This window comes from Pleurodeles waltl, chromosome 3_2 (assembly GCF_031143425.1).
Source record: "Pleurodeles waltl isolate 20211129_DDA chromosome 3_2, aPleWal1.hap1.20221129, whole genome shotgun sequence".
NCBI lineage: Eukaryota > Metazoa > Chordata > Amphibia > Caudata > Salamandridae > Pleurodeles > Pleurodeles waltl.
The window spans coordinates 197,896,484-197,922,600 of NC_090441.1; the positions used below are offsets into that span (position 1 = coordinate 197,896,484).

General features: G+C 48.2%; 1 protein-coding gene across 1 annotated transcript in view; it reads right to left on the reverse strand.

Moving 5' to 3' along the window:
* Positions 1-454: 454 nt before the first annotated feature.
* The window catches only part of DES (desmin), a 39,201-nt gene continuing 13,538 nt past the window's right edge, over positions 455-26,117 (reverse strand). The window contains exons 2-9 of the mRNA XM_069227159.1: positions 17,077-17,137; positions 13,891-13,986; positions 12,949-13,110; positions 9,489-9,614; positions 8,507-8,727; positions 7,078-7,121; positions 3,643-3,725; positions 455-3,194 (exon numbers count right to left, since the gene is read on the reverse strand). Coding sequence (XP_069083260.1) covers positions 3,153-3,194; positions 3,643-3,725; positions 7,078-7,121; positions 8,507-8,727; positions 9,489-9,614; positions 12,949-13,110; positions 13,891-13,986; positions 17,077-17,137 — 835 coding nt within the window. The 3' untranslated portion in view covers positions 455-3,152. The remainder of the gene's footprint in view (positions 3,195-3,642; positions 3,726-7,077; positions 7,122-8,506; positions 8,728-9,488; positions 9,615-12,948; positions 13,111-13,890; positions 13,987-17,076; positions 17,138-26,117) is intronic.

Below are 26,117 nucleotides of genomic sequence, written 5' to 3' on the forward strand. Positions count from 1 at the left end.
AGGCAGCAGTTTGTGTACCAGTGCAGGGGAAAGGACAGAAATACACTCTATCTTGTAACTACGGTACATTTCTGCTGTATGCCAATTCCGTGTAAATATGCTGTTAAGTTTTTATGTTGCAGTTACCATCAGAAAGCACATCCCCTTTTCTACGGTTCCCATCCAACAGCATCAAAATGTGTTATTCTGTGATTTCGTCATTCTTCCATAGGTTGTGTGATTTCCATTGATGTCATCATCATGCTTCTGAGTGCTTTTAAAACGTGAATTATCTTACCTCTTTTATATCTCAGAATGTTGAAAAGTATACAATGAACAGGAAACACAACAGGAAAAAAAACTTTACAACTTGCTTACAATTAAAAGTATCACAACTTTAAATAAAAATATGCTTCGATTGGCAAAAAAGAGAATGCTTTGTTTGTACCAGAAGCTCATAAAAAACACATAAGTGTAGGATTTTGTGCTCCTGTATTTATTGACATCCTCCTCAACTTTCAAAACGAAACACAGCTTTATCTGGTTACAGTGCATTGGAGAAACAGTGTACGACATTATTACACATAATACATTTTGTTCTCTGGCATCAGGATAGGGCTACGGTATGTGTCTGATGGGGCTATAACAGTACATGCTACTTTCAAGTTACAATGTGGGTGAAGTATGGGGCGTGTATAGAATGAGGGCAGAATACACATATTCTCTGGTTTCCCTGTAGCATATAGATACACTGGTGTTTGTGATGAGACTATAGATTACTACAGGTTAGGCAGTGATGTGTTAGCTGCCTTTGCTAATCTGAGTCCCAGTACCCCTCACCTACTCTGTCACTGTCTCATTGAAACCTCCTGTCTCTATTCCAGCACCTGCACATGACTCCTTACTTCATAAACCTTCCTCTAGCCCACCCTTGAGTCCTCACTGTTCTTCCTCTTAAGTGAGGGGCTGTTTCAGAGGCCTGCTACACATTACACCACCCAGAACGGTACACTCCACGGGGCAACAAAGGTGTGGAGTAGAGCCGGGGTGGACTTAATCTATGGTGGGGTGGAGCTTGGAGCAGTACCCTGACCAGTTGATGAGAGGGGGAATGTATATTGCTTGTGAAACATCCCAGTCACTGAATATTCCTTGCGGCAAAGCAGAATCTGTCTCCTACAAGGGGATTATCTGGACTATTACCTTAGACGTGCTTCCTTCATCAGGGAATATCAAGTCCTCCGCAAGAATCTGCACTTCTGGTAGGAACTGACAGAATGTGACAAGTATCAGCCCACTATATTGCAGTATAATTTCTCTCTTTGAGGCCTCAGTACTGGAACTTGGTGCTTCTATCAGTTGTAGGCACCAACCCAGAGCCAGTGGCGAAAACCCAACAGTAAAGACTAGACTAGTCTTAAGTCCATTACTGGAGACCGGTGCCAGGATGTTTCCTAGCTGTGTTCCTCTCCTTTCAAGATGCAGGGTTTATAGTGAGTAACCATAAGCTACCTTGCTCAGTCCAGTGTGGATCATGCAGTGCTGCCTTCGTCACTGGAGTTGTTAGGTGTGCAGTATCCCAGTGGTGCCTGTCATACTGTTAGGGCCATTTACAATGGCTTATTATGCACTGGTGCCATCATCCTTACTGGTTACACAGAGTATGATTGCCCCTACGCCAGTGCTTAATTTGTGAAAAGATACGTGCAAGGGCCCTGGTCAGGAGGCCACTGCAGCTTGCACCATTGATTGCCCCCACATGCACTGCCAATGACACTACCAGCACAACTAATAACCATCACACTCTTGCAAGCGTGACGATTCATACTTTTCCACGCCCCCAGAGCTAAAAGAATGGCTTGGGTGGCAGGTATTAGTAATAATGTATATTGAATTAATAAATAGCTGTTATTATTCTCATACCTAAAATAGGCAGATAGTGCCACCATGTGGCACACTGTCATAACCACTGGTGCTGACAATTAAGTGTTGTGCTGATCATCGGAAACCACCAGCTCAAATTAAGCACTGCTCTACCCCACTTATCTACACCATTGCAAATAAACCAGAGGTCATCCACATTTCCTTTCACCTCTTCCTGTGGTAGACACAGTAGGATGATAAATACTGTCTTGGCACACCAAAACTTGCTGTGGCCCCCAAAAAACTGCTTCTAGAAAAAATGTTGCCCGGATATTATACGCTGCTGCCAGAGATCAAACCATTGCCCCTTTTCCTGAGAGGAGCCTTGAATTTGAAGGAGGTGATCATGTTGCTTGTGGCAGTGCCAGATATCATGGAGTTAAAAATCTATCTTCAAGCTACACCCAGCTGTAAAGTGGTTGGAGCACCTGGCACACTGGGGAAAAGGAAGGTGAACAAATGAAGAGGGGGTTTGTGCAGTGGAAAGTTACCCATCTGAAGCCAATACCCTCCCACCCGCATTCTTCCTCTTTCTTCTCTGAAGCAGGTGGCAAGGTCTTGTTCTACTCAAAATCACAATTTATTAGCTTTAGGGCCTGATTTAGATTTTGGCAGATGGGTTTCTCCATCACAAACATGTAATACCATCAGCCTTATTACACATGTATTATATCCTGTGGCACTTGTAATAAGGCTGGTAAGCAATCCATCGCCTTTCAAATGGAGTAAGCCATGTGCAAACCCTAAAAATCAGGCTCTTAATTTGTTGGGAAGGGTCATCTTGTGTCACAGTAGGTCACGTGGCGTATGTTGAGTCAGAACAGTATGTCAGAGTAGTGTCAGTGCTGGTGCACAGAGCAGGGACCTGCTACAGCAAAATTAACGCCAATAAATTATTTGTGAAAGGGGCATGGTGACAAGATGGCGGGAGCAAAGACTACCTATGAGACAAGCACAGAAAACAATGACCCTCACTGAGGTTTGGTGGAAAAACAAAGCAAGTATAAAACAAAAGGCTGGACACTGGTGGAGGCTGGGACCTGTCCCAGGGTCTCTGACATTCTTTGGTGACTGGCTGGTTCTGAAGCTCCCAGCAGGTGTACCTAATCCGGTGCCTTGAACTGTCCCCGGCCTTGCAAAGGCATCCGGTCTGCATGCAGAGATGGTGCGTTGTGCTGGAGTTGGGCGCGCGTTGTGCTGGAGTTCGGCGCGCATCTTACTGCGGGTCGGTGTGCCTGCCGACAGCACTATTAGAGCATCTCGTGATGCTGTTGAGAGGCCTCGCTGACCACCTGGAGCAAGAACAAGTTGAGAGAGACTGTCAGTGATTGAAACAGGAGGCTGATCCAGCGACATTGTCAGTTTCAAAGACATGTTAACTGCAGTCCCTTTGGAAGCCAACATAAACGAGTCCTAATTTAGGGTTCTTGCTTATTTGAGAATCTGGCAATGTGTCCAACAGTATTTTTGACCAATGCGCTTACCCTCCATGTCACAACGTCCCACACGATAAAGGGTAGCAGTAAGGTTATATGTTTTACTACAGACACCCTTTCTACTTCCGTTACCTTTAACACTGCGGTCAGAATGCCATGTAGGCTTAAGTAGTGGTAAAGGGGTGACATCTAGTAAGAAGCACCCCCTATGGCCTAACAGGGGCATGGACATCAAAAGGGTTGTCTCCACCTTACTGTATGGGTTCCCTTTCCACCATCCCACCCCTGGGGGCAGCACACGTACCTCTCCATCACGAGTCTCAATGGTCTTGATCATTACTGTTTTCTTTGTGTGAACCTCGGCAGAGCGTTGGTCCGGGCTGGTTTCTGCGGAGCGAGAAAGATTTTTAGCACTGAGCCTCACCATGGTACTTACACCAGCTCCTTAGCGAGGCTGACGCCACACTCAGGGATACACCAGTACAAGAGCGCACACTGACTCAAGAAGTTCTGTACAAGGCCATTGTTACAGCCTACACTCCATTTACTGCTTCTTCAAGCATGCACCAGAAACAACACATTTGCAGCCACCTGTGTACCGTGTAGCAGATCCAACCCCCCTGACCCGCCAATCCACCAAGGCACTCGACACGGGGGGACTAAAGACATCACGCAAAGGAGCCAAATGTTTTGCTTTCAGGGGCCTACATTCTAGAACCTCCTCCCCATCAACCTAAGAATATGATGCTAAGGAGGAAACAATCCCTGCACTGGCCTCCGTCTCTAGAAGTGATTTTTATTGGGGTCACACATTGACCCGCACATATAACTGGCGGGGCCACAGACAAGGATATTTGTAAAGAGAATGAGTGTGCATATATATATATATATATATAAAATACATACATAAAAATACATTTTTGATGTATTTTCAGATGTCATCAGTGATGTCATAAATGATGTCATAGAACATGCCATGAGTGATATAATATTTGAGGTCATAAGCAGTGCATGGTGGGGGACACAAGTCATACTTAGGTTTGCTAACTATAACTGGTGGATTTCTGTGTTTTTTTAGTTCAAAACATTACATTGGCACTGAAGTTTCTCAAGTAACTATAACTTGTGCCCTAAAATAACTATAACTCGCGCCCACATCATGCAGAGTTTTGTTGTCCAAGTAATTTCAGCTGTTCCAGTGGTGTTATCACTAATGTCATAGAACATGTCATGAGTGATGTAATATGTGAGGCAATTAGCAGTGCATGGCGAGGGCTTGTGTTATAGTTACTTTAGGGAATGAGTTATACTTACTTGAGATAGCTGTAACTGGTGAATTCCAGTGGTTTATTTAGTTCAAAACATTAAGTTTAACTGAAGTTTTTACCTAATTGTACTGTCCCTTTAACCTTTCTTTTTTCAGTGAATTTCGAAGGTTCTTTTTAATGTAAAGAGAGGTATTATTTCAATTCCTAACTATAACTTACTTTAACCATTGTTTTTTTCAGTGAATTTCAATGGTTTTTTTTAACGCAAAGTTGTCCATTACTGTGCAACCCTCCATGGATACCCAAACGAACCCGCCACCACACACAGCCGAATGGCATTGGGGGTTAGGCACCAAATCCCTTTACTGTGTGCAGCTAAATTGCGTGGGATAAGGCACAGGAGAAGTGAATAATAAATGAGTGGCTTTTGCCGCTCATTTAATATTCTTTTTTTCATTTTTTCTTTTTTGTGGGTGTCCCAGTCCCATCTGGGACACACAAATGTTATATTAACTTTAATTAATAAGGCCCGAAGCCCCTGTTGGCTTCACAGCCAGTACCCATACTGGGTGCCAGTTGGAGGCGACCATTATTTTATTGTGGTTGCCCAGGTGCCCACCCGTACATTGTTTTCAATGTTGGGACCGCAGGAGAAGCCCAAGCCCCCCGTGGTCCCTGCTGGCCCCCCAGCCAGCACCCTGGCAGAAATGGGATAATTACCTTTCAGCCATGAGAGCCCTGGTACCAACTTGGGGCACCAACATCTTTTTTTAATGTTGGGGGCCACAGGGGCATCCCAAGGCCCCAGCAGCCCCTGCTGGCTCCCAACTCAGTATCCTGGTGGTAGCCAAACATTTTCTTTTTAACCAGGGTACCCACATCGTTTCTTTATTGTTATGGGTCGCGGGGGAGGCTCATAGGCCCTACAGCCACTGCCTACTCCCCACCCATCCTGGGTGCAGCAGGAGCCAGCTCTGGTGTTTTTTTACAACCTGGTGGGAGCAGCTTTTTTCTGTGTCCCATCAGGCGGAAGCAAAGCCATGCTCCCTGCCCAGGAGAGGGTGGGCAAGGATGTTAAATTTGTATTCCATGCCCATGCTCTCCCTAGCAGGGCACAGCAGTGTCCCTGGGGATGGGGTTCCTGAGACACTGCTGCCATCAGACCGTTGGGATGTGGTGTCCGATAGAAGAATAGGATGCCATATTATGGCCGATCCTTAATACGGCTTGTGGAGGAGGGACCCATGAACCCGCTTCCTAAATGAAAAAATGCATCAGGCTAGGTGAATGGGGTCCATATTTGCGTGCAGGGAAACAGAAGAAAGCTCAGCTTTCTGCAAGCGGGAGCTGTTTGACAGCTCCCGCTTGCAGAAAACGGAGTTATGTTTGCTTTTTCTTGGTGGGAACTTCTAGCTCCCACCAAGAAAAAGCAAACAGTTATGTCCAAGGAGTGGGCACCCCGGGACATAGCAGGAGCCGGCGATACCCGGAGCATAAAAATGCCCTAGGAGGGGGGCCTCCTTTATTGCAACATGCCCCGAGGAACTGGCCCACCTGTGGGCTTCATAAAAACAAGCATGTGAGCCCGCGCTTGTTTTTTAATAAACATTTTTGCAGTGAATTTGTGACATCATCACAAATTTGCTGCAAAAATTAAATAAAAGAATTGTTGCATCAGAGATAAGGGGTCAGGGCGTTCCTATCCTGGCCCCTTTTCTTTGTTTTTTCACTTTTTTCTGGGGCTTGGCTGAAGCCGAGTACCAAGATGGCTGCCAACACTTTCTGGTTTGAACTGCTGTCAGCCAATGAGAGCTCTGCAGCTCTCTGTACAAACTCATTATTATTTGCAAAGTAATCGCAGCCACAGATCTACAAATTTGGATTTCCTTAAATTTCTCAACAACTACCACAGCAGTTCGGGCTGTAGTCGTGTTCAAAAACTCCTATAGGAATTAACATGGAAAATGCACGTTTTTTTTAACCCCCCCCTCCATTTTCTCACCCCCACTAGACAGATTACTGCAAAACTTTCTATGTACAACAGGAACCACTGACACACTGTTTTTTGGAAAGTTTTGTGAAGATTTGCCAAACGGTGCCAAAGATATAGGCAAGTCAAAAACGCTTTCTCTAAGGAAACATGGTCCTAACCATAACCACCTATTGGCGACCGCCATCAGATAATAAATATTTACATATATATATGTATATATAGGCTTGTGCATTATCTCAAGCAATCACTTGACAAACTGCTGTGCATGGCAAGTGTAGTACTTGTTTGTTTTTCAGTGTTGCCTCAGGGCACTTTCAGGAGTTGGGTGGGGCACAAGTAAGGGCCAGGACAAACAGCTAGGGTAGGGGCCCCATCTGAACCCCTTCTAGAGACCCCAGTGCAGATGTGGCAGTAGCCTAGGAAGGGACTGTGTGTATTCCTGGTGCACCCAATTGCTCATGATAGCAGAAGCACTTACCTCTGAAGTTGAGCGCAGAGAAACTCTGGATTGGCATTGTGACCCTGCAGGAAAACAGATTTAAAATCTTGAGATATGGTATTCTAAGACATGGACATGGCAGCATCTTCACTAGTACAATTATATCCAGGTCCTAGATACCTTGTGAGAGTTATTAGTCTGTCCTAAATTTGTCTCCTTTCGACTGGATTCCATCACTGCCCTGATGTGAGCTTTTTGGGGGGTCCTAATCTGGGTTCCTATGATTGAATTTCTTCACAGTACAGGATGTCCAATTAAGGCCACCTTTTATAGTAACATTAACACTTCTATGGTGTCAAGTGTTGGGGATGCATTGATCTGGGCTATTTTAGATTAACCTTCTCACTGTTCTGGTGTGTGCCACTGTTGATCAGCTTTCTTGGTAGCTTTAGTGTGAGCTTCAGGAAGTATTCTAATCTGGGGCTCCTGCAGAGAGAGCTTTCTAACTAACCTGCTGTGAGCAGCAGGGTATCTCTTAATCCTTGGTTTCTTTAGAAGGGTTGTTTTCACTAATCTGGTGTGAGCTCAAGAGAAGGTCTGCTGAGAATTCACTGGTTTGGGGTCCTTTGATGAATCTGTACACTGAGGCCCATAGTTATGGGCTTTGTGACACAGCGCAGCGCATCAAGACACCTTGCAGCGCTGCCCTGTGTCACAGGGAAATGGCAGTAATGCACCGTATTTATACAATACATTCCATTCCTGTCCCTTCCCCCTGCTCTGGCGCCTTTTTGGCTGCCAAGCACCAATGCAGGCAGCTTTGCACTACGGTGCAATGGTGACTGTATTGAAAGCTGGATTGTTTTTGTGCAGAGAGGGACACCTTTCTACACAAAGAAAATCCTGAGAGGCTTTTTCCTCTATGAATGCTGTAAAATGCAGCACACGTAGAAAGAGATAAAAATGAAGAGAAATAAACATATTTCTTCTCGTTACGCCTCTCCTGGGGAGGCGTATCTTTTTGGCGCATTCCCAGGTATACAAGTTATTGTGAATCTGGGAATGCGTCAAAATCCATGGATGTTCCGTGGGAACACCCACGCAATACCCATGGAAACGCCTCCCTATCGTAGTGTAATGTAACTCAGCAATTTGTGTTGTGTTGCATTACTCAAGATTTATGAAACCATGGAGGGCCACGCTAGGCGATCTTCCGTGGCTTCATAAATCTCACTTAAGGTTTGCGTTGCTCTTGCACCACATTGCATGGTTCAAGGGCGATATAAACCAGGCCTTAAATTTGAACTGCAGGGAATGTTCTGGTGTATGGTCTGTCATAAGGACTTGTCACTGGCCTGGTGTTAGCTCCTGGACAAGCCATGACCTGCGACACCTCTGTCCATGAAGAGCGAGCAGCAGGCATGTGTTGCCTCATCCAAGGCTTGAAGGACTAGAACCCCCAGCTTACCTGCTCTCCTCGCCCTCCAGCAGCTTGCGGTAGGTCGCGATCTCCACGTCCAGTGCCATCTTGACATTGAGCAGGTCTTGGTACTCCCGAAGGTGACGGGCCATCTGTTCTTTCAGATTGCGGATCTCATCCTCCAAGCGGCCGATGGTGTCCTGGTAGCCATTGGCCTCTCCAGCGAAGCGCTCCTCCAGCTCCCTCATCTGGCGCATCAAGGAGTCATTCTAGAGAGGAAGAGGAAAGCAAACCATGCTGCTGAAAACGTAGCTTTGCCAGTGGGTGATAGGGCGCCATGGGGTCTTAGATGGTCCTTCTGGACTGTGGAATGACTTGAATAGAGTCATCCCTGTCCAAGGCCCTTAAACCTTCTTTCTATCAGGCTATTTGCAGCAGCAACTAAGAAAATATTTACCCAGTGTAGCTCAGGAAGGCTTGAAGCTTGTTGTAAAGTTATGTATGGTAGGGGATGGTCTCGTTTGTAAGGGCAGTGCATTCCAAATGGGTGCCCTTACATTTGAAGGTGATTTCCCTGGCAGTGACTTCCTTGTGGTAGGAGACCTCTGTATTACAGTCCATGAACCCAGGGCACAAATCGAGGGAAGGCGCAGGTAAGCAGTGTTTACCAATTATTTCACAGGGTAGACGCCCTCTACCCTGCGAAGAACCCAAAATCTCATTTACTAAATATTGTAATGCACTCAAATGTATTCATGATAGACCCGCTAAATATGATAGACCTGCTAGATGTGGAAAGGCTTAAGATCTGATGTCACTTTTTGTGATTTCACTTCCTGTGAGGTCATAGGCTGTGATGGCACTTCCTGTGATGCCACGTGCAATGTCACATGCAGTGATATCGCACACTGTGATGCCACCCGCCATGATGCCACTTCTTGCGTACTGCCTGACTTAGTTAAGACTTGTGCACTGCGTGACCCTCACTGAGTAAGATCAAATGGATGCCCTTAGTGGGGGCTGTACTCACGGTGCCCTTGAGTGCGTCGATCTCGCAGGTGTAGGACTGGATCTGGTGTCTGTACTCCATCAGCTCCTGCTTGGATTGGCGGAGGGCGTCGGTGTTCTTGTGGGCGGCTTGTGTCAGGTCGGCCACCTGAGGAAGAAGAGCGGTGTGGCATGAGGACCAAGTCCTGCCCGGCTTGTGCACGGCTATCGAGGTACTGAGTGAAGCCATCACTGATACAAGTGAACCGAAAGGAAGTTTGCACCGAGAAAAAAGCTGTACTGCCAGGCTGCACCACCCACTACTGAAAATAATACCCGGGATCTACTGAGAAAGTCATGTCTATGATGTAATGAGGAATTAACGCCTCGGGGTGTACCTAGGACAATACCTAGGAATTAATGCACAGTGCAGTACTGAGGAGTTAACACTCAGTGTTTTATCTGGAAATTAATATCCAGGTTTGTCCTGAGAAATTATTGAACAGATCTCTACTGAATATAAATGCCCAGGAAAAACCGAGAAATTAACAGCCACTGCCATAGTTAAGAACCAGATTTGACTGAAGAAGTGATATCCAGGGCCACAGTAAGACATTAATGCCTAGAACTGCAATGAATAGTCAATCCACTGTGTTAATTTCGAATTCATTCCCACATCTGTGGTTATGAATTAATGCCTTGGGCTTCCCTGAATGTCACCTCTCTCTTCTTGTGGCCTCAGGTGAGCCCCTCTATCCTAAATGCCACACTTCTCTACTTGTAGCCCCAGTTACCTGGGTCACAGTGCCATATCTCTCTTTGTATGGCCTCAGGTTAGCCCCTCTATCCTAAATGCCATACATCTCTACTTGTAGCCCCAGCTACCTGTAGCCTCGGTGCCATATCTCTCTACTTATTGCCTCAGGTGAGCCTCTCTATCTTAAATGTCACACTTCTCTACTTGTAGCCCCAGCTACCTGTAGCCTCGGTGCCATAGCTCTCTACTTATGGCCTCAGATGAGCCCCTCTATCCTAAATGTCATACTTCTCTACTTGTAGCCCCAGCTACCTGCAGCCTCGGTGCCATATCTCTCTTCTTATGGCCTCAGGTGAGCAGCTCTATCCTAAATGTCATACATCTCTAATTGTACCCCCAGTTACCTGTAGCCTCAGTGCCATATCTCTTCTTATGGCCTCAGGTGAGCCCCTCTATCCTAAATGCCATACATCTCTAATTGTACCCCCAGTTACCTGTAGCCTCAGTGCCATATCTCTCTTCTTATGGCCTCAGGTGAGCCCCTCTATCCTAAATGTCATACTTCTCTACTTGTAGCCCCAGTTACCTGTAGCCTCAGTGCCATATCTCTCTTCTTGTGGCCTCAGGTGAGCCGCTCTATCCTAAATGTCACACTTCTGTACTTACAGCCCCAGTTTCCTGTAGCCTCAGCGCCGTATCTCTCTTCTCTGACTTCAGGTGAGCCCCTCTGACCTGAATGCCATTCATTTCTACTTAAAGCACCAAGGGTCTCTGACCTCAAGGTCATATCTCTCTTCTTGTGGCTTCAGTTGTGCTCCCTTCTGTCCTGCACCCCATTCCTCTCTACTTCAAGCCTCGATTACCTATATCACGAATGCAATAGCTCTCTTCTTGAGGCCTTAGTTGCCACCCCTGGCTAGGAGTCCATGCCTTTCTACTTATAGCCCCAGTTACCCGTGTCCCCAATGCCATATCTCTCTTCTCTGACTTCAGCTGAGCCACTCTGTGCATTTCTACTTCTAGCCCCTGGTGCCTCTGTCGTCAAGGGCATAGCTTCCTTCTTGTAGTCTCGATCCTCCTTTTCTGTTTTGAACGCCATGCCTCTCCACTTAGATTGCCTTAGTTGCCTCTTCCTTTAATGCCATATGCCTTTTCTTGTGGCCTCATTCGCCACCTGTCCTGAACACCACACCTCTACTCCTAAAGCCTCCGTTGCCTCTGTCCTTAATACCCTAGTTCTCTTTTTGTGGCCTTAGTTGCCACTCCTGGCCCAGAGGCCATGCATTTCTACTTATGGCCGCAGTTACCACTGTCTTCAGTGCCATATCTGCCTTCGTGTGGCCCCAGATGTGCCCGTCTGTCCTGAACCCCATGCCTCTCTACTTATAGCCTCAGTTGCCTCTGTCCTCGGCGCCATATCTATCCTCTTGTGGCCTGAGTTGCCAGCTGTCTACCCTGAAGCTGCCTCTATCATTAATACTATGCCTCTCTTCTTGTGGCTGCAGTTGCCGGCCCTCTGTCCAGGGTACCATCCACTTGTAGCCCAAGTTGCCTCAGTCATCACTGCCCTAACTCTCTTATTGATGCCTCAGTTTCCTTCTCTCTGTCCCAAATGGCCTGCCTCTTTTCTTCTCTCTTCTTCTGACCCCCTGTTATCCCTGCCCTGAATGTCATGTCTTTATTCTTGTGGCCTCGGTGGCAGCTCTTCTGTAAGCCACATTCCTTTCTTTGGTCTCATTTGCTTCCCTTCTGTCCTGAGTGCCATGCCTTGCTCTCTTTGCACTGTCCTGAATGCCATACCTCTCTCTCCTTTCACTGTCCTGAATTCCATACCTCTCTGTCCTTGCACTCTCCTGAATGCCATGCCTCTCTCTCCTTGCACTGTCCTGAATACCATACCTCTCTCCCCTTACACTGTCCTGAATGCATGCCTCTCTCTCCTTGCACTGTCCTGAATGCCATGCCTCTCTCTCCTTGCACTGTCCTGAATGCCATGCCTCTCTCTCCTTGACCTGTCCTGAATGCATGCCTCTCTCTCCTTGCACTGTCCTGAATGCCATGCCTCTCTCTCTTTGCACTGTCCTGAATGCCATACCTCTCTCTCCTTGCACTCTCCTGAATGCCATGCCTCTCTCTCCTTGCACCCTCCCGAATGCCATGCCTCTCTCTCCTTTCACTGTCCTGAATGCCATGCGTCTCTCTCCTTGAACTGTCCTGAATGCCATACCCCTCTCTCCTTGAACTGTCCTGAATGTAATACCTCTCTCTCCTTGCACTGTCCTGAATGCCATGCCTCTCTCTCCTTGCACTGTCCTGAATGCATGCCTCTCTCTCATTGCACTGTCCTGAATGCCATGCCTCTCTCTCCTTGCACTGTCCTGAATGCATGCCTCTCTCTCCTTGCACTGTCCTGAATGCCATGCCTCTCTCTCCTTGACCTGTCCTGAATGCATGCCTCTCTCTCTTTGCACTGTCCTGAATACCATACCTCTCTCCCCTTACACTGTCCTGAATGCCATTCCGCTCTCTCTCCTTGCACTGTCCTGAATGCCATGCCTCTCTCTCCTTGCACTGTCCTGAATGCCATGCCTCTCTCTCCTTGCACTGTCCTGAATGCCATGCCACTTTCTTGAGTTGTGGCCACAGTTGCTGACCATCATGTTTCATCTTTGCCCCCAAACTCTAATTCCTTAGCTCTGCCCTTCCCTCTCCCACCTGTACTAAGCGGTCCTTCTTTAGTTTTTACCTTGGACTTGTACCACTCTTCGGCTTCGCTGACGTTCTTTGCTGCAATGTTCTCATACTGACTGCGGATGTCACGCAGGGCGGCTGTCAGGTCAGGTCTGGAGACATCTACCTCTACTTGTACCTGCTGCTCCTGGAACTGAGCCTGCAGGTCCCGGATTTCCTGCCGAAAGAAAAAAGTACATTGGAACCATACTGACATGAAGGTATTTAAGTGGAACTAAATAACACCATCTCTGGAGCGTTGTGTACCACGGGCCTTGGGTCAGTACTCATCTTTATGCTAAATTTGTAACAAAGTGCCAGGGCCCTCATCAGGAGGCCACTACTGTTTGTAGCACCCACTGCCCCGGGCAGCGCTGCCAATGACAATGCAAGTAAAACTACTAACCCTCAAACTCCGACAAGCGTGACAATTTAGACTGTTCTAGGCCCCAACGCTATAAGAATGGCTTGGATGGCAGCTATTAGTCATTTTTAGTATATATATAAGTAAGAAACAATATTTGTTTTAATCATCTCTAAATTAGATAAAGATCGCTGGTCGATAGGATCTTTCGCCTCAATGGCATTGGCTACACTGGTCGATGTGATCTCTAGCCTCGATGACATTAGCCACGCTAGTTGATGGGATCTCTAGCCTTGATGGCATTGGCTATGATGATAGATGGGATCTCTAGCCTCAGTGGCATTGGCTACGCTAGTCGATAGAATCTCTAGCCTCAGTGCCATTGGCTGTGCTGGTCGATGGGATATCTAGCCTTGATGGCATTGGCTTCGCTTAATCAGTGGGGTCTCTAGCTTCGATGGCATTGACTACGCTGGTCGATGGGATCTCTAGCCTCGATGGTATTGCCATGAGTTGACAGTGTCAGGCCTGATGACATGGGCCTCTGATGAGTTAAGATTATCACGTAAAAGTTGATAGAGATCTGCATTTTACCTCTTCATGGATCTTCTTCAGGAAAGCAATCTCTTCCTGCAAAGACTCAATTCTTCTCTCCAGGTCGATGCGGGCCAGTGTGGCAGAGTCCACGTCCTACATAAGGAGACAGAAGGAAAGAGATCAGACACACAGATCACTGACTAATGGTGACTATCACAAAACAGAAATCCATGAGACACTGATATCAGAGACATTGATCTCTCAGGTATTGATATCAGAGGCATTGATCTCTCAGGTATTGATATCAGAGACATTGATCTCTCAGGTATTGATACCAGAGACATTGATCTCTCAGGTATTGATATCAGAGACATTGATCTCTCAGGTATTGATACCAGAGGCATTGATCTCTCAGGTATTGATACCAGAGGCATTGATCTCTCAGGTATTGATACCAGAGACATTGATCTCTCAGGTATTGATATCAGAGGCATTGATCTCTCAGGTATTGATAATTGATACCAGAGGCATTGATCTCTCAGGTATTGATATCAGAGGCATTGATCTCTCAGGTATTGATATCAGAGGCATTGATCTCTCAGGTATTGATATCAGAGACATTGATCTCTCAGGTATTGATATCAGAGACATTGATCTCTCAGGTATTGATACCAGAGGCATTGATCTCTCAGGTATTGATATCAGAGGCATTGATCTCTCAGGTATTGATATCAGAGGCATTGATCTCTCAGGTATTGATATCAGAGGCATTATCTAGGCAGAGGAGGACGAGACCAAATGAAGCTCTCACTATCAGAGGCATAGAAGACGCATAAGTCACATGGCTGAAGGGGTTGTCACCAGTAGTGATATATTGACTGGCTCTTGATGAAAATGCAATATCAACAATATAGACATCGGTCGGATAGAGAGTGCACTTATGAAACCCTTCAAAGAGATATGTGAATCACAGCGATTAGTGCTGAACTCCAAACCCAAAACAGCCAGGGAGGCATTTTTTTATAACAGTCCCAGACTGCACAGAATAAAAATAGGGACATGAGGAGGTTTGTCCTTTTAGAAAACGTGGAAAGAATAGGGATCAGCTGTTCATTTTACAGTACATTGTTTTCAATCAATTGGCTGAAAAGCAATAGGTTTTGCAGGCTGCTCATGACATAGTTTGTCTGTGGCTAAATATGTTCGATGCTAGTCGCTAGTGTTTAGGATGGGGTTTCAAAGCTAGTAAAAACCTTGTGAAGGACACAGACCAGTGCATTTTTTATTCTATTTATTTATTATAATAATTGGCTAAAAAGCCATACATTTAAAGTTATGAGAATCTGGACATGGTCATTATCGCCTGCCTATCATTTTTCAAGTTGTATATTACCTACCGGCGGGTGGTAATTTAAATTACTTTACGTTAAAAAAGCATAGAAATTTACTATAAAAATCAAAGGTTACAGGGACATATTAGTTAGGAAATAGAATTTAAAAAAACTGAAATTCACTTAAACACCCCAAGGTTACAGGGGTGTTATAGTTAGGCTCACATTTTAAACGTACAATACCATGAGAATTCAGCAGTTCTAGGGTAAATTCAAGTAACTATAACTCGCCCCTTGCTTTGCACAGTTTTCTCCTAGTGTTATTGCAAATATTACATTGTATTATCAATGATGTTATCAAAGATGTCATGTGTGTTGCAATATGTGCATGGTGAGGGTGCTAGTTATAGTTACCTTAGAGCATGAATTATAGTTACTTGAAATAACTCTAAATATAACTGCTGAATTTTATGGTATAGTACATTTAAAATGTTAAGATAACTATAACGTCCCTGTAACTTTCGATTGTTTAAGGGAATATATATATATATATATATTGAGAGAGCGTGAGAGACAGACTTCTTTTAATATCCCATTCCATTCCTTATGAGTGTGTCCATGTATCCTATGACTAAGAATGTATTTTAGGGCGATCATGGGAAAAGAATCTCATACTGTCAGTCAATAAATAAAAAGGAAAGAGTTCTCCTTTGCGTTGGGCAGCTCTCAAAGGCTCAGACCCTAGAGTTACTGTTCAGGTTTCAGAGTCCTCACCGGTTCAGAAGCTGACATGTCCATAAGGTTACTCCACTCCAGTCTCATCAGCTGTGATAATGATACCATGAGAAGTTTTATCTTCACAGGTCATGAGTATACACAAACATTTTACTTGGGGCCAAAAACTATGGTCTGTGGTGTGACCGAGGGCCGCATGGATGCCAGCGGGACAGGGAACAAGAAGAGGTGTAGAATGGACGTAGGGGAAGTGAGGCACATATATGGTGTGAATTATCACTCATCATTTTGTCTCCAAATACCATCATCAATTTTCGATAAAAACACATTTTGTCAGCTTTTCCTTGTGGGCAAATAGTATCAATGATTTCAAACCAAAGAGTGTCGTGTTTTTTAATAATGTTTTTGCCGCCCTCTCCATCAAAAAAACGGATTTTCATTTAGTAAATCCAGATGTGGAGCTCACTGATGCACACACGTCATGTTCCAGCCCTGCATGGGGCGCTCGACATCACATGCCCAATGCGCTCACATGCCTGTGACATGCCAGCGGTGGGTGCTTGACGCCATGATGTCCATAAGAACCATCCATGTTGGGGACCACCATATATATGCCAAGAGTGATACAGGGTTTAGGAATACGCAGGGCCACTAGAGTTTTGCGGCAGAGGAGGAAGAAATTATGCAACAGGGTTGACAAAAATATGAGGCAAGGACAGGCAAATTGTGCGGCATAACGCAGCACATTTAGTTACAGTATTATTTTACACCCAAATACAGCAACTGGCAATTTAAAGAAAGCCAGTCAACCTTTGCAAAAAGCCTTCTGGTGCACAGGAACTCGAGTCGCCATATGTTTTTGTAACTGTTGATCCTTTTGAGCTAGAAACATTTTTTTATGTTAAAATCTGCAGACTATGTTGCAGATGGTGGATTATGTGGCACATGCGGCAAATGAATAATTAAGCACTATTCACCGTGGCCGCAGAGTCGCATAATTTCAGGGGTCCTGGGAATAAGAAGCACACAAGACATATATGAGGGGCACTTTGTGCCATAGCCAGGACAATGCCTAAAATGATCATCACATGCCAAGAGGGTGCAAGAAAGAGAGCCATGCCCTGATAGGAGAGGTGACCTGGGTCCTAAAGAGACAGAAGGGGAAGCAGGGACCTACCGCCCGGAAAGCAGCAAGATTGTTCTCTGCATCTTCCTTCAGCTGGATCTCTTCCTGCAACCTGGAGAAAAACACACAAGGTTACCACAGGTAGAGCAGAGGAAAGAGGGGCAGGTTTAGGGCAGAGAGGGGAGAGTCGGTCTGTGAAGACAGAGCAGGCTTAGGCAAAGAGCAAAGAGAGGAGAATCAACTTTAGTGCGAAGAAAGACGAGAACAACCTGTGGCAGGTGGGAGAGCCAAACCTGGGGTAGGTGGGAGAATCAGACCTGGGGTAGGTGGGAGAGTCAGACCTGGGGTAGGTGGGAGAGCCTAACCTGGGGTAGGTGGGAGAGTCAGACCTGGGGGAGGTGGGAGAGTCAGACCTGGGGGAGGTGGGAGAGTCAGACCTGGGGTAGGTGGGAGAGTCAGACCTGGGGGAGGTGGGAGAGTCAGACCTGGGGGAGGCGGGAGAGTCAGACCTGGGGTAGGTGGGAGAGTCAGACCTGGGGGAGGTGGGAGAGTCAGACCTGGGGTAGGTGGGAGAGTCAGACCTGGGGGAGGTGGGAGAGTCAGACCTGGGGTAGGTGGGAGAGTCAGACCTGGGGTAGGCGGGAGAGTCAGACCTGGGGGAGGCGGGAGAGTCAGACCTGAGGGAGGTGGGAGAGTCAGACCCGGGGCAGAGTGAGTTTAGTCAGCATTGGAGAAGAGGCAGGAGGGACACATACAGGTTAAGGGGAGAGCATGACTTAGTGCAGAGTGGGAGGGGTCAGTCATTGAAGAGGGAGGAGGGCCAGAGGTAGGTTAAAGAGTAGATTAGGACTTAGGGCAGAGCGGGAGGGGCCAGTCAGTGAAGAGGGAAGAGGGCCAGAGGTAGGTTAAAGAGTAGAGTAGGACTTAGGGCAGAGCGGGAGGGGCCAGTCAGTGAAGAGGGAGGAGGGCCAGAGGTAGGTTAAAGAGTAGAGTAGGACTTAGGGCAGAGCGGGAGGGGCCAGTCAGTGAAGAGGGAGGAGGGCCAGAGGTAGGATTAAGAGAGGAGAGCGGGTCTTGGGCACTGCAATGAGTGTCAGATTCAGAGTAAAGCAACCAATGGTATTCTAAGACGGGGGTCTTAAACCCTATGCATACCCCCCACCCCGAATTAGAAACAATTCTAGCCTTCCAAACCTATCCAGGGAAGAAGCCTGCAAACATGTTTAAAAGGAATGGTATACGCTGCTGACAACGCGTTGGAAGGCATTCTGTTTGGCTAAACTCAGACAGCAGGCCAAGCACATGTAGAGGTGGGAGCTGTCACCTCCACTTTCCAAATGTCAAAGGTAACATGTCCCGACCATGTGTACCGCACAAGCAGTGGCTGCAGTTAAATGCTTCTCACACACATCGAAAAGGCCCAGCAAAGTTAGAAGAGTAAACCCTCCTTACACCCAATACTTTACAGTTTGGGCCGCTGCCCTTGAGCATCTGTACTCCGATCTTCAGTAGAAGCTCCCGTCTCAGCAGCAGGGATGGGTCCTCCTCTTGAACTACCCAACTTACACCTCTGTGAGTGGTGGCAATTGCTTTCAATCTGCCACCTGATGTGGTAGATGTCATCCTCGCTGCCAGACACCCCTCCACGAAAACCATTTATGTTAGGCAAATTTGTAGCCTGGTGTGCCCCTTACAGGTGAAGTGGTTGGACATTCTAGTTTGTTTTGTCCTTTAGTCCAGCAAGGGCTTGCACTAGGCACTGTAAAAGGTTATTTGTTGTTTGTCAGCCTTTCGTCCTTTCTACATTTGCCAGACCAACCATCCTTGTTTATATCACCTGTTGTGATGAGAATATTAAAGGTTTGACCCACATATTACCTCCTATGCAGTTTGCAATGCCATAGTGGGACCTTAACTTCGTGTTGACATTCCTCATGTAACACCTTTAGGGTAGCTGATGCCTGCTACTCCTGACCTTGAAAACTGTCTTCCTCTTTGTGATGACATCACCTTGTCAAGTGAATGGACTGCAGGCACTAGTATAACCACCCTACACCCCTTTCTTCTGGACGAATTAGATCTGAGTACTTGGGCAGCCTTCTTCTAAAAAAATCTGGACTTTTTTCCAGGGTGAGCAATCCATCACTCTACCAGTGTTCTTTGCTCTCATTCACTTCTTGATAGAGGAGGAGAAACTCCATTGGTTGGACCCTAAAAGGGTTTTACATATTGTGAACCACAGATCTTGGAGTAGCTGATTATTTTTTTTTCTTTTTGGGGCAAAGAAAGGGGAGGCTGTGAAGAAGAGGACTTTGTTGAGGTGGATGTTTCATTGCATTAAGGTCTGCTATGCATTGGCCAAGAAGTACCCCTTGGAATATCTGAAGGACCTTTGTACCTGGGCCAAGGTCGCTACTGCACTGGTGCAAGTGGTGCCTGGCCCTCATATCTGCCTGGTTGCAAACTGTGTGTCACTGCACATGTTCGCAAAGCACTACTGCCTTGATAGCCAGGTCTGACATGAAGGACACTTTAAATCTCACAGACAAGGCTGCAAAACACCTGGTATGATACCTAAAGCCCACCGTCAGGGTGCGGAATATTCAGCATGAGAGGGCAGTGTCCGACACCCAAATTTCAGGGATATGGCTCAGAATACTTGGCAGTAGGTGAGAGCATGAGACAACCAAAACCCAGAGGCAGGGCGGTAGAATACGCAAAAGCTCATAATACCATGATAACCAAAGCCCAGGTGCAGGGTGCACAACGCCTGTCACCAGGTGACATGACGGTACCTAATGCTCTGCTCCCTCTCAGAGAGTTACGCTTCCTCTCTAACCACAATATATAGTCACAGCGGCCTTCCTCTAGTCTCTAGGCGCTTTACAAAGCGAGTAGTAACTCTACTTTCCTACAAATTGTGCGCTCAGTTCACTGTCCTAGGAAGGCTAAAAGGCTGGGTTGGTTCCACCAGGTCTAAGTATGTGGTACACAGAGCTCTGCCCAACACTGATCTGTGGCTGGTCTGTAGAAGGATCCTATCGGAGTTGTAAGGCCTCACATGAGGGGTAAGAGCGGTGTGCATAGCATCTGTGAAGTGGTCACATCCTCTACGAGCCATATTTATCATGTGAAGGGTGCCTGTTGGATTCATGCCAGGCTCAGTGTGCGGGGGTTACAGAGGAGAGGAATGCGAGGGACCGGAAAGGGCTGAGAGGGAGGGCTGAGAAAGAGATAGGATGGAGGGACATGAGAGGGCTGAGAGAGAGAGGATGGGGGGGACCGGAGATGGCTGAAAGAGAGAGAGGATGGAGGGACAGGAGAGGGAGAGGATGGAGGGACAGGAGAGGGCTGAGAGGGAGAGGATGGGGAGACCGGAGCGGGCTGAAAGAGAGAGAGGATGGAGGGACAGGAGAGGGCTGATGGGGAGGGGAGGTTGGAGGGACAGGGGAGGGCTGATAGGGAGCGAAGGACGGAGGGACAGGAGAGCGCTGATAGGGACAGGAGGATGGAGGGACAGGAGAGGGCTTGGATTGAGAAGGATGGAGGGGCAGTAGAGGGCTGATAGGGAGGGAAGGATGGAGGGAAAGGATAGGGCTGAGAGGGAGAGGATGGAGGGACAGGAGAGGGTTGAGAGGGAGAGGATGGGGAGACCGGAGAGGGCTGAAGGAGAGAGAGGGTGGAGGGACAGGAGAGGGCTGATAGGGAGGGGATGTTGGAGGGACAGGAGAGGGCTGATAGGGAGCTAAGGACGGAGGGACAGGAGAGCGCTGATAGGGACGGGTGGATGGAGGGACAGGAGAGGTCTTGGATTGAGAAGGATGGAGGGGCAGTAGAGGGCTGATAGGGAGGGAAGGATGGAGGGACAGGAGAGGGCTGAGAAGGAGGGAAGGACGGAGGGACAGGAGAGGGCTTGGATTGAGAAGGATGGAGGGGCAGTAGAGGGCAGAGAAGGAGAGGACGGGCAGGAAGGATCCACGCTGGAGAGGGAGAGCTCTCCCCATGTCCTATTATAGGCACGGCCTCCCAGGCCTCTGCATGGACCCATCGCATCGCTATGATGTCAGCCTCAGACAATGCTGGCCACGGAGGCCAGAGCCTTATAGGGAGGTGATGGAGGAGGCCCCGCCAGAGACGGGGGCCTCGCACTGGCATCTTCATGGGGGTTATTTATACCCTCATAATCAGGGGCTGTTTATACCCAGCACAATCAGGGAGACTGTCGAAAGTGATACACAGTGCAGCCCTTATCTTCACTACACTGTGCTCCGTACTCAGAGATCTGGATAGGACTGAATGACTCAGGAGAGACAGGGAGAGCTGCAGTCTGTCACCCAGGGCTCAGGGGATGGGCACAAGCACGCAGGACCTGTCTCCTGTAGTGTTGTCAGAGGGTGGGCACAAGCACGCAGGACCTGTCTCCTGTAGTGTGTGTGTCTCCGTGCTGGCACAGTAAGCCGTAGTCTGTCACCCAGGGCTCAGGGGATGGGCACAAGCACGCAGGGCCTGTCTCCTGTAGTGTTGCGTGTCTCAGTGCTGGCAGACACAGTGAGCCGTAGTCTGTCACCCAGGGCACTGGCACATGCAGACAGGGCCTGTCTCCTGTAGTGTGTGTGTCTCCGTGCTGGCACAGTAAGCCGTAGTCTGTCACCCAGGGCTCAGGGGATGGGCACAAGCACGCAGGACCTGTCTCCTGTAGTGTTGTCAGAGGATCGGTCCAAGCAGACAGGACCTGTCTCCTGTAGTGTGTGTGTCTCCGTGCTGGCACAGTAAGCCGTAGTCTGTCACCCAGGGCACTGGCACAAGCAGACAGGGCCTGTCTCCTATAGAGTTGTGTGTCTCCGTGCTGGCACAGTAAGCCGTAGTCTGTCACCACAGAAACTTGATAGTCTCAGGGAGTGGCACAAGGGTATAGAGCCTGTCACCTATGGGGTCATGTGACTCGGTTCCAGCATAGGAAGCTGTACTCTGTCATCTCTGAGGGTTTGTGAGCTCAGGGGATCGGCACCTCTGTGGTTGGGCGTCTTGGGACTGCCATAGACAGCCATAGTCTAGAACTGTTAAGAGTGCTACGTGGTTTGAGGGATCGGCGAAGGGGACAGGCCCTCTTCCCTCTAAAGTTGGGCATCGCAGTAGTTCCTGGAAAGCCACATCAAGACTAGGTGGGCTCACGAGACGGCGCGAGAATATAGTGGGTGTGCCCTGTAAAGGTGGATGTCTCTGGACTGGAGCAGAAAACCATAGTCTGGCACTGCTAGGACCAGACTCTTAAGACCAGGTGGGTGTGTTTGAGGAGTTCTCTAGGGATATCGAGTCTGCATGGCTTAGATGGATTGTCACCGGGTACAGAGTCTATCATCTGTTAGACTTGATGGCTTCGGGGGTGGCCACAAGGATGCGGTCTGTCCCTGCCATGCTTGGGTGGGTTTAGGTGTCCCTGCAATGCTTGGATGGACCGAGGTGTCACTGCCATCCATGGATGGGCTGAGGTGTCATTGCAAAGCATGGATGGGATGAGGTGTCCCTGCAATGCTTCGATGGACCGAGGTGTCACTGCCATGCATCGATGGGCTGAGGTGTCACTGCCATGCATCGATGGGCTGAGGTGTCACTGCAAAGCATAGATGGGATGAGGTGTCACTGCCATGCATCGATGGGCTGAGGTGTCACTGCCATCCATGGATGGGCTGAGGTGTCACTGCAAAGCATGGATGGGATGAGGGGTCCCTGCAATGCTTTGAAGGGCTGAGGTGTACTTCTCAGAATACCTGAAGCTGGTACACCTGGATGGTCACAGGGCCTCTCATGGACCTAAGATATCCTCGCACTTCTAGGCCTGGGCAGTCTCACTGCGTCATCAAAAGTGCACAGGGCTGTCACCTCTAGCCCTAAATGAAAAGAAAGTCTTCCAGGGATGCAGAGTCTGTCATAACAATCTTCGTGGGCAGGGGAGCCACAGAGGATTACAGAACATGCCACTTGTGGGACTGTACGGAGTCAGGCACTGACATACAGAGTCTGTCATCCTTAGACTGAATGTTCTGTAGGAGTCTCACAGGGATACGTATCATGTCCGGTCTGGGTCGGCTTGGGGATGGTAACAGTGATGTACAGCCCATCACTTCTAAGCCTGGATGGGCTCAGTGGATATGTACAGGAGACAGAGACTGTCACTGCTAAGTCTGGATAGACGTGGGCGTGGGTGCAGGACAGGGGCGTAGATACAAAGCCCTTCACTGCTTGGTCTTATTGGGCTTTGGGAATAGTTGCAGGATGCAGAGCCTTTCAATGCTATCTCTGGGTGGACTTCTGGGATACAGAGCCTGTCACAGATTGGTCAGGGTGAGCCTTGGAAATAGTTGCAGGATACAGAGCCTGTCACTGCTAGGACTGAATGGGCCTGGGAGATAGTTACAGGATACAGAGCCTGTCACTGATAGGTCTGGGTTGGCCTCTGAGATACAGGATACAGAGCCTGTTGCTGTAGGAGGCTGGACTGGCTTGTAGTGAGTACCTAGGGGTACTTGCACCTTGCACCAGGCCCAGTTATCCCTTATTAGTGTATAGGGTGTCTAGCAGCTTAGGCTGATAGATAATGGTAGCTTAGCAGAGCAGCTTAGGCTGATCTAGGAGACGTGTGAAGCTACTACAGTACCACTTAGTGTCATATGCACAATATCATAAGAAAACACAATACACAGTTATACTAAAAATAAAGGTACTTTATTTTTATGACAATATGCCAAAGTATCTTAGAGTGTACCCTCAGTGAGAGGATAGGAAATATACACAAGATATATATACACAATAGCAAAAATATGCAGTATAGTCTTAGAAAACAGTGCAAACAATGTATAGTTACAATAGGATGCAATGGGGAAACATAGGGATAGGGGCAACACAAACCATATACTCCAAAAGTGGAATGCGAACCACGAATGGACCCCAAACCTATGTGACCTTGTAGAGGGTCGCTGGGACTATTAGAAAATAGTGAGAGTTAGAAAAATAACCCTCCCCAAGACCCTGAAAAGTGAGTGCAAAGTGCACTAAAGTTCCCCTCAGGACAAAGAAGTCGTGTTAGAGGAATAATGCAGGAAAGACACAAACCAGCAATGCAACAACTGTGTATTTCCAATCTAGGGTACCTGTGGAACAAGGGGACCAAGTCCAAAAGTCACAAGCAAGTCGGAGATGGGCAAATGCCCAGGAAATGCCAGCTGCGGGTGCAAAGAAGCTTCTACTGTACAGAAGAAGCTGAGGTTTCTGCAGGAACGAAAAAGGCTAGAGACTTCCCCTTTGGTGGACGGATCCCTCTCGCCGTGGAGAGTCGTGCAGAAGTGTTTTCCCGCCGAAAGAACGCCAACAAGCCTTGCTAGCTGCAAATCGTGCGGTTAGCGTTTTTGGACGCTGCTGAGGCCCAGGAGGGACCAGGAGGTCGCAAATTGGACCAGCAGAGAGAAGGGACGTCGAGCAAGACAAGGAGCCCTCTCTGAAGCATATAGCACCCGGAGAAGTGCCAGAAACAGGCACTACAAGGATTCGTGAAACGGTGCTCGCCGAAGTTGCACAAAGGAGTCCCACGTCGCCGGAGACCAACTTAGAAAGTCGTGCAATGCAGGTTAGAGTGCCGTGGACCCAGGCTTGGCTGTGCACAAAGGATTTCCGCCGGAAGTGCACAGGGGCCGGAGTAGCTGCAAAGTCGCGGTTCCCAGCAATGCAGCCCAGCGAGGTGAGGCAAGGACTTACCTCCACCAAACTTGGACTGAAGAGTCACTGGACTGTGGGGGTCACTTGGACAGAGTCGCTGGATTCGAGGGACCTCGCTCGTCGTGCTGAGAGGAGACCCAAGGGACCGGTAATGCAGCTTTTTGGTGCCTGCGGTTGCAGGGGGAAGATTCCGTCGACCCACAGGAGATTTCTTCGGAGCTTCTGGTGCAGAGAGGAGGCAGACTACCCCCACAGCATGCACAAGCAGTAAAACAGTCGAGAAGGCGGCAGGATCAGCGTTACAGAGTTGCAGTAGTCGTCTTTGCTACTATGTTGCAGGTTTGCAGGCTTCCAGCGCGGTCAGCAGTCGATTCCTTGGCAGAAGGTGAAGAGAGAGATGCAGAGGAACTCGGATGAGCTCTTGCATTCGTTATCTAAAGTTTCCCCAGAGACAGAGACCCTAAATAGCCAGAAAAGAGGGTTTGGCTACCTAGGAGAGAGGATAGGCTACTAACACCTGAAGGAGCCTATCAGAAGGAGTCTCTGACGTCACCTGGTGGCACTGGCCACTCAGAGCAGTCCAGTGTGCCAGCAGCACCTCTGTTTCCAAGATGGCAGAGGTCTGGAGCACACTGGAGGAACTCTGGACACCTCCCAGGGGAGGTGCAGGTCAGGGGAGTGGTCACTCCCCTTTCCTTTGTCCAGTTTCGCGCCAGAGCAGGGCTAAGGGGTCCCCTGAACTGGTGTAGACTGGCTTATGCAGAATTGGGCACATCTGTGCCCAACAAAGCATTTCCAGAGGCTGGGGGAGGCTACTCCTCCCCTGCCTTCACACCATTTTCCAAAGGGAGAGGGTGTCACACCCTCTCTCAGAGGAAGTTCTTTGTACTGCCATCCTGGGCCAGGCCTGGCTGGACCCCAGGAGGGCAGATGCCTGTCTGAGGGGTTGGCAGCAGCAGCAGCTGCAGTGAAACCCCAGGAAGGGCAGTTTGGCAGTACCAGGGTCTGTGCTACAGACCACTGGGATCATGGGATTGTGCCAACTATGCCAGGATGGCATAGAGGGGGCAATTCCATGATCATAGACATGTTACATGGCCATATTCGGAGTTACCATTGTGAAGCTACATATAGGTAGTGACCTATATGTAGTGCACGCGTGTAATGGTGTCCCCGCACTCACAAAGTCCGGGGAATTGGCCCTGAACAATGTGGGGGCACCTTGGCTAGTGCCAGGGTGCCCACACACTAAGTAACTTTGCACCCAACCTTTACCAGGTAAAGGTTAGACATATAGGTGACTTATAAGTTACTTAAGTGCAGTGTAAAATGGCTGTGAAATAACGTGGACGTTATTTCACTCAGGCTGCAGTGGCAGGCCT